This window comes from Eurypyga helias, unplaced genomic scaffold, assembly GCF_000690775.1.
Source record: "Eurypyga helias isolate BGI_N326 unplaced genomic scaffold, ASM69077v1 scaffold9732, whole genome shotgun sequence".
In the NCBI taxonomy this organism is placed as follows: Eukaryota; Metazoa; Chordata; class Aves; order Eurypygiformes; family Eurypygidae; genus Eurypyga; species Eurypyga helias.
Genome location: NW_010236613.1, coordinates 4,932 through 22,605, shown reverse-complemented (window position 1 = coordinate 22,605; position 17,674 = coordinate 4,932). Strand labels below are relative to the sequence as shown.

General features: G+C 44.4%; 1 protein-coding gene across 1 annotated transcript; it reads right to left on the bottom strand.

Annotated features, from left to right (window-relative positions):
• Positions 1–167: 167 nt before the first annotated feature.
• On the bottom strand, positions 168–15,752 carry LOC104506264 (mitogen-activated protein kinase 14-like; the record flags this gene model as incomplete). Its single annotated transcript, XM_010147156.1, has 10 exons — positions 168–263; positions 368–446; positions 960–1,039; positions 8,624–8,695; positions 10,066–10,180; positions 10,625–10,672; positions 11,134–11,163; positions 11,686–11,797; positions 12,167–12,225; positions 15,623–15,752. Coding segments are annotated over 10 exons (821 nt in total), but the record flags the coding sequence as incomplete, so codon positions are not given.
• Positions 15,753–17,674: the final 1,922 nt, after the last annotated feature.

Below are 17,674 nucleotides of genomic sequence, written 5' to 3'. Positions count from 1 at the left end.
GATTTCTTCCCCTTCACCCCTCAGCCCACACAGACTTTGTGACCTTTGAAACAGCGTATAGCTCTGAACGACTTCCACAGTCACCTAAACCTCTGGGCAACCCTGGTGTTGCCGGACACGCTCGCACCACCGCAGGAAGAGCGCGGCAGTGGGAAAGGCAGCCTTACCTAGTGGGTTGGCACCGATGAACACATTTTCAAAGTTCATTTTCGGCATGTAAGACAAAGACTGAATGTAGTTTCTTGCCTGTGGAAACAAACGCTCTGTTAAAGCATAACAGTCACCTAAACCTCTGGGCAACCCTGGTGTTGCCGGACACGCTCGCACCACCGCAGGAAGAGCGCGGCAGTGGGAAAGGCAGCCTTACCTAGTGGGTTGGCACCGATGAACACATTTTCAAAGTTCATTTTCGGCATGTAAGACAAAGACTGAATGTAGTTTCTTGCCTGTGGAAACAAACGCTCTGTTAAAGCATAATACACCCCAGCCACCAAGACATGTCAATCATCCTGAAGCACTGGTTATTATGGTCTGTCTCCTTGCTTTGCCTTCTCTACTTATCCTGATACTATACCCATCAGCATTATCCCTCCCCAACCAAAGGCCGCTCAAGACAGTGGAGGAAGAGCTGACGTGACGTGGGGTTCGTGCAGGACTAGAAAGCAAAGAGGTGCTGCAAGAGCTGCCTGCCTCGGCGGCCCTGGAAGGCTGCATGCGGCGCGTCGGTAAGCCGCACAACATGGTGCACAACCAATGCACACCCAGGCCCTCCCGAGCCTCAGAAGTCTGTGGTTGAGTACGCACTGTCCGCATCTCAAAACTCCGTGTAGTACAGAAATCTTGCTGAAGAGCAGGTAGTTCACTGCCCACCCCATGCCACATGCCAGCGCATCGTTTACGGGAGCAGGGAACACGTGAAGACCTGCCCTGCGACCCCCCCTCAGCCGCTCAGGTCTCACCTCATGGCTGGGCATCCTGTTAATGAGATACGCAGGGGGTGTTCCCGTCAGACGCATGATCTGCTGAAGCTGGTTAATATCTTAAGTGCCTAGTCAAGGGCTTTGTTAAAAAGAGTGCAAAAACCACTTTAAACAGAAAACAGCTGCATACAAAGCATCTCTTCTGCACACCACAAGGCAAAAGCCACACAGGGTCATTAATATTTTTCAAATACTGGTGAAAAGTGTAGCTGTGGTGCATTCCATTCCTGGGCAGTTGGTAACAGTGTCACTGAAGTATTTCTGACGGCCATAAGCAGCGTTATGCTACAACACGGTTGAGTTCACGTTTCCCAGCGGTTTTAAAGCCACCAGAGCAGACATTTCCTTTGGCTGAAGCTAATCATAATTTTTTCCTGGGCTGCCACAGCTACAGACAGCCTCAGGAACACAAAAAAGAAATTAATTCCTGGGCAGTTGGTAACAGTGTCACTGAAGTATTTCTGACGGCCATAAGCAGCGTTATGCTACAACACGGTTGAGTTCACGTTTCCCAGCGGTTTTAAAGCCACCAGAGCAGACATTTCCTTTGGCTGAAGCTAATCATAATTTTTTCCTGGGCTGCCACAGCTACAGACAGCCTCAGGAACACAAAAAAGAAATTAAAACAGAAACAAAAACTGTCCCCTCTGCGCTGGTTACCAGCTTTTCCTCGCTGCATAGAAAGTGCTGTAGCAACTTGTGGTGCAAAGTGAAGTCGGCTCACAACCGACACCTCCTCCGAAACAGCTTTGAATGCGCTTTGGTACGTGGGCGAGGTGACAGAAGGCAATAAATGCAAAATTAGCAAAACATGAGCATTGCATAAGACAGAGTTAGCTGGTGTCAGTGAACAGAGTCAGAGCAAGCAAAGTAGTGCAGCAGAGAACAGAACTCGTCACAGTGACACACTGAAGGCCCTCAAACACTTCAGTTTTGCTACCTCCATACAATGGAAAAAAAAAAAAGTAGAAACAGTACTTTCCTGCTTTTTAACAGACTTAATTTGAACCTGGCTAAGAGTAATTCTTCTTTTTATTGTGCAACCTTAAAAAAAAAAAAAAAGACACCCACTTCTATCTTACGCATGCAAACTAATCGTTTGCTTAACCCAGTCAACCTTTAAGCTCCTCTCTTGCTAATCCCCTGCACTTCAAACACCAGCCTACCCGTCCTCTGGTCCCAACAGGTCAGGCCACAGGGCACCCAAAGCAACCCGCTTATTCAGTTCCACCTTTCCGAGGGCAGAACTTCCCTGGGCTTTTTAAATTTGCGTGTCTTTCAGCAAGAGGACCAACAGATCCCAACCTGCATGGCGTGCGTCCCCCCACGAGATGTCACCAAAGGCGACCTCGCGTTTCCCACGTGCCGCCGCTCGTACGCGAAACGGAACGTAAGCCGCGCTACAAAATCATCTTATCGCCACTCTCCACCCGCTGATCCTCTGCCACGTGCCAGAAACAGCGACTCGCTGGCTACCTCCTCGCTCACCAGGCGCTCGTTCATCTGTACTTCAGGGCATCTCTTGCTCTGCCTCTACGCCCTTCACAAACGGGTGAAATTAAATGCCCTGTATTACCCTCCTTGAAGGAGTTCACGACAGAAACAGCAGCGTGGCTGAGGATAGAGGACACCCCCCAGAGGGGACTGCAGGAAGTTTTTTGGGATTACTTCAGAAAAAGAGGGCCCCATCCAGCAAAACCCTTAAAATACATAACTGAGTTATATTCTCAGCAGACTATATCCCGTGTGCCCTGGAAACAGCTGCCACACAAAAGGCACCTAAAAGGCATTCTGGATTTTACGCTACAAACCCAAAGATGGTGGCTGCAGCATTTCAAAAGTTAATTACACTACAGCGTGCACTCAGAGGGTAACACGCTTGCTCCTGCTAAGAGCGAGCCTTGGGTAGGCAACCTGGAGAAATAACAACCGAAATGAGCCTCAAGCTCTTAGCTGTGAAAAATACTTCTCCAGCAGCATCTGATCGTACAATATATCACGAAGTATAAACCCACAAACTGAAAGAAAAGTCACGAAGCAGTAAAATGAGAATGTGGAAAGAAGAAATCATACTGCAGGCAGAGGGAAGAGGAATAAAGATCAGATACAAACAGCGTAGGAACTCAAAGCCATCCAAGAGCGAAGAACGACAAAGGAAGAAAACCAACAGAAAATCAACCCCAACACATACTAGGGACAGACTACAGGAGGGCAACACACAAACTTGGGACTTCCGAAAGGGCAGATATTACAATCAAAGTGTAAACTCACAGACTCTGAGGAGATTTTCTTCAAAAGCTCAGGCCCTGGGGTTCCAACGAGTCTCAAAATGAGCTTCAACTGATCAATATCTAATGATGGACCATAAAGGAAAATGCTGGGACAAATTAAAATGAAAAGCGTGACACATCAGCCTATTAAAGTTGAAAGTTAACGCCTGCCGAGGCCTTGACTGAAAAGCAAACCGTATTCATTCCTCTTGTTTATCATCGGGTACCCCCGTGTAACAGCTCGAGCAGGCAGATGGAACAACTCGTCTAGGAACACACCACGTGCATCGGATCAGTCGCTGCATCCCTGCGGCGGAGCAGACGCCCAGGCTTTGGCCCCACTAGCCAAGGGTCAGCGTCCATGCTCACCTCACCCCTCTAGCCCCACACCAAGGCAGCAGCAGTTAGCAGGATTAGGTTGTGTTAGTGACAGGCAAAGTGAAGCAGAAGGCTGACGAGTGTAGGCACCAACACGGAAAATAAAGTCAAGGCCTTTTGTGAACATCTTCCACGGGAATTCAGCCACTTTGGGCACAAAAATGACTGGACCCTACTCGTGACCTACAGCATCCCCAATCCTGAAGAGGGGTGCATCCTTATGGGGCCCAGGGCAGCCAGGTGCTGCAGCCAGCAGTGCTGGCCCTCACCCTCTCCCCGGGGCAGGAGTCGGCACCCCTGGATCTCCCTTCTGCCCAGAGGGGGAGGGAACAGAACACGTTAGGTTCACCAACCTGAGCTGCCCTCTTTAACACGGCCGAAAAACTTAGAATTCGGCATAGGTGACAAAACATACACTTGGGGAAAAAAAAATCTGCTAAAGACAGAGTTTTATGTCCTTAACTCAGGCGAGTAAGAGGACATAAGGTACCTTTTTAAAACAATTAAAATAATCTTCCTTCTTCTCTAAATTATGCTCCATGTTGCCCTTCAAAACCTGCTAGCCATCTCGGACTGTCTGTAAGGTTTCTATTTGCCCTTCAAATCACAGCAAACTAGTAACGCACTTCCCTTTCAATAAACTTATTATGTCTTTTCTGGGATCAGTGCCTTCCTGATGTTCTAAAATACAGCTACAGTGCCTTGCTAGACCATCTTTTAAATTCTAGCACTACAAGCACTAAAAATTGTCTCCTGTTTTTTAAAAAAGCTGCAGAGTAATACAGAAACTGCACATGAAGGAAATCACCAATACTTTGCTAAAACGTTATCTTTTGATGTCAACTTCCATCTAACCTTTTACATATGAAATTAAAGCCCTGGAAATAGTACTTTGTCAGAACAGCTGAACTAATTTCTCACTTCAAGTTGCTTGGCCAACTCCCACCTACTTGCACACCTGACACCTGAGAATAAATCCAAAGTCAGATTTAGCTTGGCTGCTGAACTGCCAACTCTTAATTATCGATGATTAAAGTGAAAGCAGTGTATCTGCTCGTGCAGAACTAGCCACAGATGCCATACTGACCACAATTAGCTCTTTTAAATTAGCTGCCCTGTCATTTAGAACAGTCCTCACATCTTTCACTCGTCCTGTGCAAGGAAGAGTTGTGGAAATTTCAGACCGGTAGCGTGCCACAAGTCTACGCCATACCTCAGTTTAAGTACTGATCCAGGGTGCCAGCAGCTCTTCCCAGGGACAGCAGCTGCTGGAAGGAGTTGGTGTGACAAGATCAGCACCTAACCAGCACTGCCAGGGCCATGCCAGAACCCAAGCCCTGCTCCTCATAGCCCTGCCACCTATAACCCGCTGAACTGCCGCATTCATTTAGCTACAGGGCCTGCCACGTCCCAGAGGAGTAAGCAATTAAAGACAGGAAAAACACTTAGTAAATAAATACAAAGCGAAAGGAAAACAAAGCAAACCACATGTGCATGGAGAAGGAAAGTGCAGCATGCAACCCCCAAACACCACCACCAAAGTACCCCAACAACTGACGAGTTCTGAAGCCATCGCCATCAGCAGCACTGCGAGACTGTGAGTTACCCCGGCAGAGCAAAGTTCAGGAGTGTTGTGGCTGCCACCACAAGCGAGAATAAGATGTGTCAGAAAAACACGTAGTTTCAGACTGGTTAGTTATCATGGAAGCACCATTCTACTGACCGAAATAATAATCAAAATACACTTCACAGTTTAAAGGGAATACAGTCAACTTAACACACAGAAATTGGCTAAACTAGTACAAAACAATCGAGATTCTTATTTGTACTTTGTATCATTTTATGCAAATCACTGTCAAACTTAGTCAACTTTGCTACTTATTTGTATGAATCATTCACATTACAAGAGCTGTAAAAAAAAAAAATCAATGTACACGTTTTAACAACAGAAACTGATCTTGGCCTTAGACAGATACGACCATACCAAAAGAAAGCCTCTAGGGATACCTCACATGAAAATCAGAGTGCTGTGGGATTACCATTACCTCAGTTTTTTTGTCTCTGACCAGCCTTTCTCACAATCTTGCTCCCCCGTCTCCACCTCCTAGCAGACTTTGCCAGCATCAGAAATCCATCTTTCACCCAAATATTTCCACCACCCCCACCGATGACAACAACAGTTCAACGAGCTTACATTCAGATGCAAGCGAGGAACATTGTCACAGTCCTGCAGAGCTAAGCCTGTGTTCGTCAGAGGGGTTTTTCCAAGAGTATGTACAATTTTTGCTGTTCAGAACCTGTACAGACGAGGTCCTTCAGAGCTGCACACTCACTCCAGCATCGGTTTATCAGGGGTGCAATCAGAGACCATCGACCATCACCATCTCAGAGTACAACTTTATCACTTACCAGATTCAGTCAAGTGCACAGCTTGCACGTACCGAAGCCCCTTAGAAACAATTACTGGGCCTTGTAAAGAAATACCTGATGGGCTGTAAGTAACATCACACCACTGTTGCTAAATCCTTGGAGAAAGGGACCAATATTCCCAGCAGGAAAACCATCCCAGCAGGATGATCATCCTGACAAGGCATTACCTACTCTGTCGCTACCTATTTAATTTTGGAAATGTGAAGTTATGTAATTGAGAAAGTTAACATTTTGAGACCAAAAAGCAGGAAGGATGTCAATTTTTCAGTTGTCCAAATGGTAGCAAGTTCCAGCTTCCTGAATACACAGAATACACAGTCACATTGCCTCCAACTGCCAAGTGAATTCCCTACAACAGCAGTGGTTTTGGATTTACTGTATCCTTGGCTACCGGAAGCATGGTAAACACACCTTGAATTAAGCACCTCGGTATTAACTGCCAAGTTGGAACTAGATGTTTTTGAGGTCCCTTCCAACCCAAACTATTCTGCGATTCTGTCAGGAAGTCAGCAACTGCACAGTGACACTGCAGGAGGAACGCAGGCCCCAGCACATCTGTGGGTACAAAGGGATTACTGGGAGCCCAGAAGTACCAAGTAGGATCTAAATCTGGCAAATTCCTATACAAAGATTTCAAAGAGCCTTCTAGGCAGAAGCTGGAACCCGCCGTTCCCTTAGTTCTGCCTGCTGCCTTTAGATGTCAGCACCGCCGGGGTGAAAGCGACGGCTCGGTGCTGTTCTACATCCGTGGGGAAGTCACATGCAGAGGTGAGATTCACTGCCACAAACCCTGCTCCCCTTCCGGCTCCAACCTCACGATCGAACAGCATGGAGTGGGGAACCACACACAGTAAGAACTACAGCACTACAAGATATCATCGACAGCGGGAAAGGATTTGCCTTTTTCTTAAATCTAACCAGGACAGAACAAAGCGTTACTGCCATTTGCAAAAGGAACAGAGCGTTTACGGTGAAGGACCCCAAGCGCCTGCTGGGAGAGATAAATTAGTGAAGTATCTTAATAGGACAAAGCAAACGATTTAGACCTTAAACGCAAACTTCAGTTTGGACTGCAGGTGTCTGCTGTAATCCGCAGCTAAGAACGCAGCTGGGGAAGAACCTTGGCAGGCTGGGAAGATAACGGTTCTGTTCCATCGTGTAGCATTTCCTTCATACTGCAAATCCCATCCACAAACACCTGATGTGCCAGTATCAAGACTATTAAAATCTGAAGCGTTACTGGGGTTAAACAGAAGCAGCAGCTTAAAGATTTTTACTTGGTTTCAATCGACAATTCTTGATTTCTCATTTTTTCTGGAGAGAAACAAACAAAATCTGCCCAAACCAAATTATACATGCAAAAGCAGCCAACAGAGAAGGCACCTTTTTTGTAGCTTCTAAGCCACTTTCGTGTTAGCGCTGCTTCTGTCCCTGACAACAGAGAAACGCAGCAGAGATGACTGAACAGTAAAGCGCAGCAAGTTAACAAATTTGGAAAGAGATTATGAGATGGAGACAGGCAGAAAGAGCGAAAAAAAGTACAGCACATTGAAAAAGGAGCTGCAACGGTGTCAGAATGGGAATGAAAGCCGTACCCCACACACCAAAGCGTTTTAGAATCTCAGAGCTTTCCAGAAAGCATCCATACTACAGAGGGCCAGCACTTCCAACACGAGTTGGAATGAAGAGATATAAATGCTAATAAATTGAAGTTATTAAAATTAACAAACTGCAGTTGAAAGAATGAAGGGGTAAAAGGTGGGCAATGTGATTTTCCCTGGCAAATAAAGTCCAATTTTTAGGCAATGAAAAGCCTTGCTGGTAGTAAACTGCCCCTTTACGTTGCGTGGCTGAAAGGAAGTTGTAAGTGAACAATTTGCACAGAGCATCAGTTCTAATTCACCAGGGACAACCACGGCCAACTCGCCTAAACGTGCCGGTGCCCTGCCCAGCCCACTTTGGTGCAGTGAAAAACCAACTCTGGGAAGATGTTATTCAAGCTGGATTTTGCACATCGGCACAAGCAGACAGTAAGAGAAGGCTCACAACCTGTTTACGCTCAAGCACGGAAGTGGAACCTAAACATTTCAGAGCAATTTGGAATGAGCTCCTTGGCACTAAGGAATCTGCAAACCCACTGCTTTGGCAGCGAACCGCCAGCCAGGATCCAGAGAGGCCAGAAGGGATGCTTCACACAGAAACCTGGAGTGTGAGAGGATTCATAGCAGGCAGCCTACTCCATGCGGTTATTTCCTACAAACTCAGAGAGCAGTGAATTTAAAGAACTTAAAAGGAAAGTAACTCCCCGAAACAAACAAGTGAGTAAATCCAGCGATGCCAACAGACAATGAAAAGGAACAGACCTGTCTTCTTGCACACTGCAATTGTTTCATGCGCAGCAAAATCAAGAACTCACCCCACCATACTGTAAGAAAAGCCATTAATGTAACAACAACCAAAAACCCCCACAACCAAACCAACCCACCATGTCTCTTCTTGTGAAGTATGTGAAAGTGAAGACCTCTCACTTCTGTTTCAGAAAACAAAACTGCTTGTAAAGGATACGGTCTGTACCGGGGAACAACGTTCTTCCAGTCAACAGCTCAGCCATAATGCATCCCACCGACCAAATATCAACTGAACAAAGTAAAACAAAACACAAAACAGCATAATGCAGAAAAATAAAGCCTCGGAATCACTCCATCCAACAAGTACAAACAACTTTATCCTTTGTTTTAGGGCACTGAAACAACGTAAGAGAGGTTGTGAGCTGATTGATAGGGTTCAGTAACTGCATCATGGGTGCATACATGGGTGCTGGGAGAGGACTTTTGACAAGGGCCTGTAGTGATACGACAAGGGGTAATGGGTACAAATTGAAATCAGGGAGGTTTAGATTAGATATCAGGAAGAAATTCTTCACAGAGAGGGTGGTGAGGCACTGGGACAGGTTGCCCAGAGAAGCTGTGGATGCCCCATCCCTGGAAGTGTCCAAGGCCAGGCTGGATGAGGCTTGGAGCAACCTGGTCTAGTGGAAGGTGTCCCTGCCCATGGCAGGGGGGTTGGAACTAGATGATCTTTAAGGTCCCTTCAAACCCTAACCATTCCATGATTCTATGATCATCTAGGACATCGTCTAAGGCTTGTCCAATTAACAGAATACTAGATCAAGGCAACTTTCCTTCCAGAGCATAACATGCCTTGAGCACCGAAGAGCTGGGGAGGAATCGACACAATCCAAGGGGGAGAAACCTGTTCAAGGCAGCTGAGGAATGAATTTGCATATGGCCTTACGTAAACTCTACCCAACCAAACACCCGCTATCATACTGCGGACACCAGTATGCAAAAGGAAAAGAGAAAAGAAGTAGTGAGGTGTGAAATCAGAGTAGCACATTATTTTCTTTGATCCATATGCTCTCCTGCACAAGGATTGTTCTCAGAATTTGCTTTTCTTCTCTGTGCCTGATCTGGAAGTACTGTAGGGAAGCAAGGTGTGTGGCTAGGAAGACGCTGGAAACTGAGTAAAATACAACCGTGAAGGCATGGCTAAGAAGAGAGGGAAGGAAAGGAGAGGTATAGAGTTTCCAGCATTTCTTCACACTGGAAATCCAGACATTTTTCAGCATATTTGCAGCAGCTTCCTAGAAACACACCTACTCCTCATCCACTCACTCTCTAGAAACACACCTACTCCTCATCCAGGTAATTCCACTCACTCACTTTAAAAACCACTGTGCCAGGGAAAATAAGGGGTGAGTGCAAAAAACATTGTGCTGATTGCAATTTCAACTCCTGAATGCTATCACAATGACTCTTAACTTACATCTGGTAGACTGCACTTCAAATACTGATTCTACGCCTTCTTCCTTTTAATCACCCTTACTGAAGCCTAATCACCACGACTGCCAGCTTACAGGATCAAATGGGAAGGAGCATGTACAAAGGACCACCTCTGTTTTGCCACAATCCAGGAACTGAAAGGCTTGTGTTCGATAAGTGCATTACCTGTCTGGTTGTAATGCATCCAGTTCAGCATGATCTCGGGAGCCCTGTACCACCGGGTGGCCACGTACCCGGTCATCTCATCATCTGTGTGTCGGGCCAAGCCAAAATCCAGGATCTACACAAGAGAAGAGACATCCAGCAACTACTGCAGTGGAACAATGCACACCAGCTAGAGTGAATGAGTAGGCAGTTATTGGATTGCGTGGAGGAGCGGTGGTGCAACTGCAAAAGCAGATTATGAAACTCAGTTTCACAACCTGTTAAAAGACACCAGCCGAGAACAGCGCAGGACTCAATCAGAACTATGTCTGGATAACTTCCCTCTAACCAAGGAAACCCAAACTAAAGCTGATAATTCTTCATGACGATTCATTAAAAACACATGAACAGATACAGAAAAAACATCCTTACGGCCCTTCACAGCTAGGAAGGACACTATCCCTTGGGGCCACTGAAGTATTTCCCTAAGGAATGCTTTTGTCCCTTTAATTCCAAGGGACATCCACAAGGCACCCACTCAAACCACAGTCAAACCAAGCAGACCTTGTGATGACATCACCTTTAGCTCGCAGTCTTCATTTACAGCCAGGTTACTAGGTTTTAAATCCTAAAAAATTAAACAACATCAGCATTAACAGCAGTGTACATGTTTCACAAGTCTCAAGTAGAGACAAATGTCAGTGCAGACAGAAAATAGATTCGAACTGGCTGTAAATATTAACTCCCCACACTCAGGAAAACTGCTTTATCCCAGAGTCAGCCACCTCTTCTGCGGTCCTCAGAGGTGTCACATACAAGCAAAAATGCATAAAGGCTTATTGCAACACCAGTGCTCTAGATTTACACTTAAAGAGACTCTGTTTCACAAAGATAAGAGTCAAACACAGGCAGGAACAGAAACTGTGGATCTTGACATCCACTTCCCACAGTTAACTTTTCGACTGTTATAACTGAAATAATTCTTGGAAAATTTAATCTCATTTCTATAGGTGCTACACTAAGATTCTGTGCTACACTATTTAAAGACACTGGTTCAGAACAGGAAGCAATCTTAGGATGAGTACTCACCCTGTGTATTATGTCAGCTGAATGGATGTACTGTAAGGCAAGATGACAAGTTTTATGTAACAGTCCAAGTAGCCTCCTTCGCATTTCTTCACCTGACAATACTGCCTTACCCCACCCCACACAATTCAAACGCTAGAGCTCATCTGCAGAAGGAACCGCGCGTGTCTCAAGTAGGGGTCACTTCACTTTGTCTCTCCTAGGAACACCCAGGAGCACTGCCACCACCAGTGGAACACCACGAGTAAATAAACTGAAGAAAGGGAAGACTCAGTCAGAGCAGATTAGGGGCAGCAGATTTCCATTATTTTCCAGACTCTACCCATAGGGGCATGTAGAGATGTATTCTTAAATGATACACAGCTTTCCTGATACCGAGCTCCAGAGAGGTATGAAGGGAAGGGACAATAATAATAGGTTATCCTACAATGCGTTAGGAAAGTTCCAGAAGCCCCACCATGTACTCATACAAATCTCTGAGGATATGACGTTCATCAGGAACATCCACCTCCCGCTGATGAGCTATCAACACTCAGGTAGGGCAGGTGCAAGTACCTTGAGTCCCCGAAGAATCTGGTATATGAGGAACTGCACGTGGTCATCGGTGAGTTTCTGGCATTTCACAATGTTGTTCAGATCTGCTCCCATGAGGTGTGTCACCAAGTACCTGTGAACAAAGGGAAACACAGATTATGAAGCAATCCCCTCAGCAGGATTGGGATAAAATTCCCCTATGAAGCTCCCGTAGCAGGGCTGACCATCCCAAAGCGTGTTGCTGAATGAAATACAGCTCACAACATGCTTTAATTAACACAGATCTGTACACCAATTCCTACAGCACCAGTCAACAAAACACATGTGAACGTGTCAGGAGAGTGCAGTAGGTTAGGATGTCCTGGCATCTTGTGTGTCAGAATTCACAGTTGTTTGAGAAAGATGGCAGACAAATTAAGATGGGAAGTATTTCTGTACTAGTCTGGGAGATGCAAGGAAGATACAAGTGTGTTTTGCTGCAGCCTTCAGAGAAGTTACCTACACATCATTGAATTCTTCTAGGGACTTGGCAGGGGTGAACACATCCAACAAACCGATCACCTACAAAGAAAACGGTAGAGTGAAAAAGCTGTGAAATACATTCACGGTATAATATGACAGTTACTAAGATCCTTTGTGGAACAGAAACTATTCTTTCCAGTACGGGTTTCATTTCCAACTACATGAATCACTCAGATGTAGAAAAATTAGTATTCATAAAGATCAGAAACAAACATCAAACTATTGTGTAAAAAAAGAGAAAAATCAAGGTTAAAAATAAACAGGTGGCTCTTCACACCAGCATTTCACATCCACTTAAAGCACCAACAGGAGCCATAACAAAAGGCAGGTGTAAACACTGGTATAGTGCTTATTTCTTACTTTTTTCAAAAAACAACTGAAGTTTATTCAGGAAATAAATGGATTAGGGGAAAAAAAAAAAAACAATCACCAGACAAAACTGTTTGCTTCCTGCTCAGTTCTTAGTTACTCGGTTGACTACATATGAAAGTCAGAACTGGGAGACTATTTGTTTCACTTGTACCAAGTAATGGCTACAAAAATTCCAGGATCTGTAACACAAGCAATGAATAAAGACAGTAGAAAATAAGTCAGGAAGACAGTGCAATGCAACGAGGACCCCATTTTCACAAACAGCTTCATGCTGTCTTTTGTATTTTCCGTCCAAAGAGCAGCCACACCACCTTTCACTTTACAGCTGAGCTGTGCTAACAGTAGAGAATAAAAGGACATGCAAGTGTTTACCTTGTGGAAAGGAATAACTATACCTTATTATCCTGTAATTATCTTCTAGGTCACTTACAGCATTTAAAAAAATCCATCTGGTGGATAAAGACCATTCTAATTTCCACCAGAATGTGCTTTTAAACCTTATTTTCCTTCTCTAAATAGCAAATCCTATTTTATTTTATGAATATATGAGATAATGGGACAGGTTCTCTTAATCCACTCCCAAAACACTCCTCTTCCCTTTTTAAGTCAGCATCTCACCCATCTCGGACACACAAACAGCACGCACACGCGTTTCAGCAACTGCAGCAATGGTCCGAGTGTGCACGGAAGAGCTGGATCCCTACGCACCATCCTTTTCATCCTATGGCTTACACTTGCCAAGGATGTCAGAATCAACCGAGTTACCGTCAAGCAGAGAATTCGAGACAAAACCTTTGCAGAACCTAGACTATGGTTTTGGAAAAGATCACAAGTGGGTAGGAGATAAAAGCCTCCGTCTAATCTGTATTACACATCAGAGATTAAATTTTGTCAAGGAAACTGAAGAGAAAACACTTTCCTGCCTCTCGATACACATCGCAGCAACTCCACGTCTAAACACACATCTTCAAACTGTAACACTCACATCCATCCTGTGCAATAATTCTCATGCTTACAGTTTCTTTCTCCAGTAGACTATTCTGTATCCACTTTTAAGGAAAAATTCAACGCTATCCACGTAGTTTAGCATGGAAAGATGAGAAGTGACTTTGCTATGCAGACTTTTTTTCATGTGTCACTTTTATCGTGTTACACACCATCAAACTATCTGTATCTTTCATCAAGTTTCACAAACACTTCAGACCAGTTATTCTGCAGCACATCACTGACTCACTGAGGAAGTGTGAACACCGGGAGATTCAGAACCCAACTCCTAACCTGACTTCCCTTCCCAGCATTTTAGGATATCACAGAGCTTATTAATTTCTTCACACGACAACAAACCCATTTGCTCTCCCATCTGGTCGGTGGCGTGCTTTATGCAAGCTAACAAGGCCTTCTGGAACTCGAAAACACAACGCAGACCTGAAGTGCTCTGACGGTCCATTTATTTGCTCAGGATCTCCACAAACCAGCCTAGATCCTGCATGGAGAAAACCATCCTATGCCCCAGCCCCTTAAACCGCCATACCTACCGGATTCACTGGTGTGTTCTGTGCCACGTGAAACCAAGTGGCTCACTTCCGAACCGAGATCCGAACAGTCAGCCCACCAGCACTCAGAAGCCTGCCTGAATTGGCTCTGGACCACTCTGCATCTGCAGGGTTTTTAAACTACAGCTTGGATAAACTTCCCGCAGAAACAAATTCCTTTTATCCCTTACTGTCAAATCTACACACGCTCTTGCAGCACTAATCTAAAAACATTAACGAGCACCAGACACACAACTGTTGTAGCACCAGTCGCAATCTCATTTTCACTGCTTAACCTTGTTAGCTTCGACAAACTGGATCGATGTGCTGATTTAAACTTTTTGGTCACAGATATTCAAAGCTTTCCTGTTCGAAGAATATCTCGGCTACGAGAGGAAGGTCCAGGAAAAACTCCAGGGGATGGATACTAAGCAGGATCAAGCACTACCTCCATGGCTGAGACAATGGCCGTGCGGAGGCACTGAGGCAGAACTGTTGACAGGAGCACATGTAGGCATCAAAGGCTCTAATTATTGAGCCACACTAAAGACGCCGAGCAGATTTACGGGATACCAGCTGCTGACTGCGGCGGTTAGAAGCCACAACACAGCCCTCACTGCCACAAGTTGTTCTGAACAGACATCCAAGGAGAACGCTCCAACAAAATTAGGCCTGTATGGCTTTTTGTGCTGGGTAGAGGTCCCAGGTTTGCTCAGCCCCCTCCCAAAACCCTATTTCCCTTCTGCTACATTGGAGTTTTGGAGGGTTTTGTCCAGGCAAAGCGTCTTCCTTCCCTGCAGATGCTCGGGCAACTCTACAGAGGGCAGGTGCTGAGAATTTTTGCTCCAGTGCACATTAACATTTGGCCTGAACAACACACAACAGAAACATGTTGGTGTGTTCATGCCACAAACACTGTTTTCTATACCAAATGGAGGTGATACCAAAAATAGTTCAACATAACATTTGTCACGTTTCCCTGTTGATGATTTAAGTGGATGGCTTCTACGAAAAGCCATCCAATTTCCACCCCTCAGCACTGCCTTTTCCCCTGCCCATTTTACCTCCAGGAATCTAGGGAACTCTACTCCACACCCTGCTGACACAGGCAAGCCAAACCAAATAGCAAAAACCCTCCAGAAGACACTAAAAACCAACCTTTCAGATTTTCTTTTTTTTAAAACACATTCTGACCATAACAAAACCCACAGCTTACTACAGGAAGCGAGCAGGAGAATCTAAGTGACATCATCTGTGTCCCAAATCCTTAAGATACCATGAACCTGCTAAGGAGTAATTTCCAGGTTACCCTAGGAAATAGTAAGATTTTTTAATACAAAATTAGTGATGTATTTTTGTTGGGTTTTTTTTTCATCTGCGTGCTTTTCTACAACTATAATCCCCTGGGCTCCTGCAAGCTTTGCATTTGGTGTTAGAAAAAAAACTATACACAACAAGATCCTTAAATGCAGTCACGCTGGATGCTCACTGGACAGTCCAACTTCAGACCAGCCTTTCATACCATCACTTACATTTTCGTGTTTCATGTGCTTAAGTAGCCGCAGCTCTCGGTAGGTCCTTTTGGCATGGATGATAGACTGAAATGGTCGGGACAGCTTCTTTACAGCCACACGCAACCCAGTTTTTGTGTCAAAGGCAGAACTACAATAAAGAATAATCAAATTATCAAAATGAATTGGTTATAAATACCTTCAAATCCACACTTCGCAACTCTCTGTGCAGCAGCTGTCTGGGCACTGAGTCTCAGTCAACCCTAGTTCTCCATTTCTGTAATGAAAATAATTTCTAGGTATACTGGTCCACTGCCTGCACCCCCACCCAAAATCCCTACGTATTTACACAACTGTTGGTTTCTACAGCAAATCTTTAAAAGATGAGTCTTGTTCACACAGTAAAGGGAACACTGTAGAAAAAAGGAAATGTTTATGATTTTCCTCTCTAAAACCAGTGGTGCTCTTACACATAAATACAGCAAGGCTGGAAAGAGGAAGAGTACTTGTAAATATTAACTGTATTCCTAAACAGATTTTCATACACCACACTTCATCACAAAATGCTGTGCTCAAGATACTACATTTTATGGTTTAAGTCCCTACCAGAATCCAAAGCCTTCACCTAAGAAAATCAACTTGCTGGTTGTTAATCACAACTGAACCTGAACTCAAACTTCTTTGGTAAATCACATCTAAACCTAAACTCCTGTTATACAAAATTGAATGTAAGTGATACTTAGCTGTACATCACTCAAACTTGTCCCTTTAAAAGAAACTGCCACATAAAACCCGTACATATAAATAATATTTCCTCTCAGAATCCCTGAAGATTAACTTCATCCTATTTGGTAACTTCGTATATACCGAGAGAGTTGATGTTTTATACAGTAAAATTATCTTTTAAAGCAAGTCCTATTACATCCTATTTATTTATAATATTAAGAAGCTAAAGCCTGACACTTTTGAAACAACCGAAAATGTAACATGTGAAGAACTATGTTAAATTTCTGAAACACTGCATAAAATCTTCCAGCTTTTAAGGCTTCTGTGTGAGGAACTAAAGAAATTTAGTATTCAGCTGTGAACTCTTACTCCTCTTTCTTCTCTTCTTTGATACTCTTACCTCAAACAGCTCTGGTTTGTCAGAAAAGGAGGAGGAGAAAAAGAATGTGAAATCAAGGTTACACTTCATTCAAGATAACAAACAAGGGGAAAGTATGGGATGGAAAGAGTCAGAGAAGGACAAGAATTGTTTGTTTTCCTGATGCATTTCGATTCAGGCAAACTCCTGATTCCATTTAACTGTGAGTATGCACTAGACCTTGATAAACATCAAATGAAAAGGAAAGCTATACATTCATAAATGTACAGTGTGAGCCAGCTTAACTAACAAAGTTCAAACCCAATCACAAAAGCAGTCCTAGAACAAACCCACAATTGCATATACAACTCTTACTCCCCACCAAAGCAGCTCTCCGAAATAAGTAGTTGTCATTTATTTTTAAAGCTAACTGGAATTCACTTGCAAAATGCTCCTTATCTCAAAGTTGCTCAGCTTCCAAGGAACTGCTATAGGAGGCTTATGAGAAATAGGAAACAAACAAAAGCCAGTTTCCATGAACAGCAATCCTTCCCCTAGGTCCTGCAAGGGAATGGAAAAACCCGCCAGGCGCGATGGCAGGAAGCATCTCCTCTGAAAGGGGCACCTGCACGCACCCAGTGGAAAGTGCTCTCTGGAAAAGCTATGAAGGAGCAGCTGGACAGATCATCACAGGAGCACCAAACTCTCCCAGCTGAGGTACTCAAGCTACACCACGCTGCCTCCAAGAGCGCCTGTGATCAACCACTTCCACAGACGAGTTATCCTTCACACCTCCCTCAGCCTGGGCACACAACAGAAGCCATTCAGCATTCATTTTTTAATCTTTATTTCAAATGATCTTCAGCAAGGCTTCTTGATCATTAAAAAACCCCACAAGATTTAAGCTGCAAAAACACAGAATTCAATTACTTATAAGCTTCACGTACATCATTTTGCAATATACAAACATACTAAATTCAGGCTGTAAT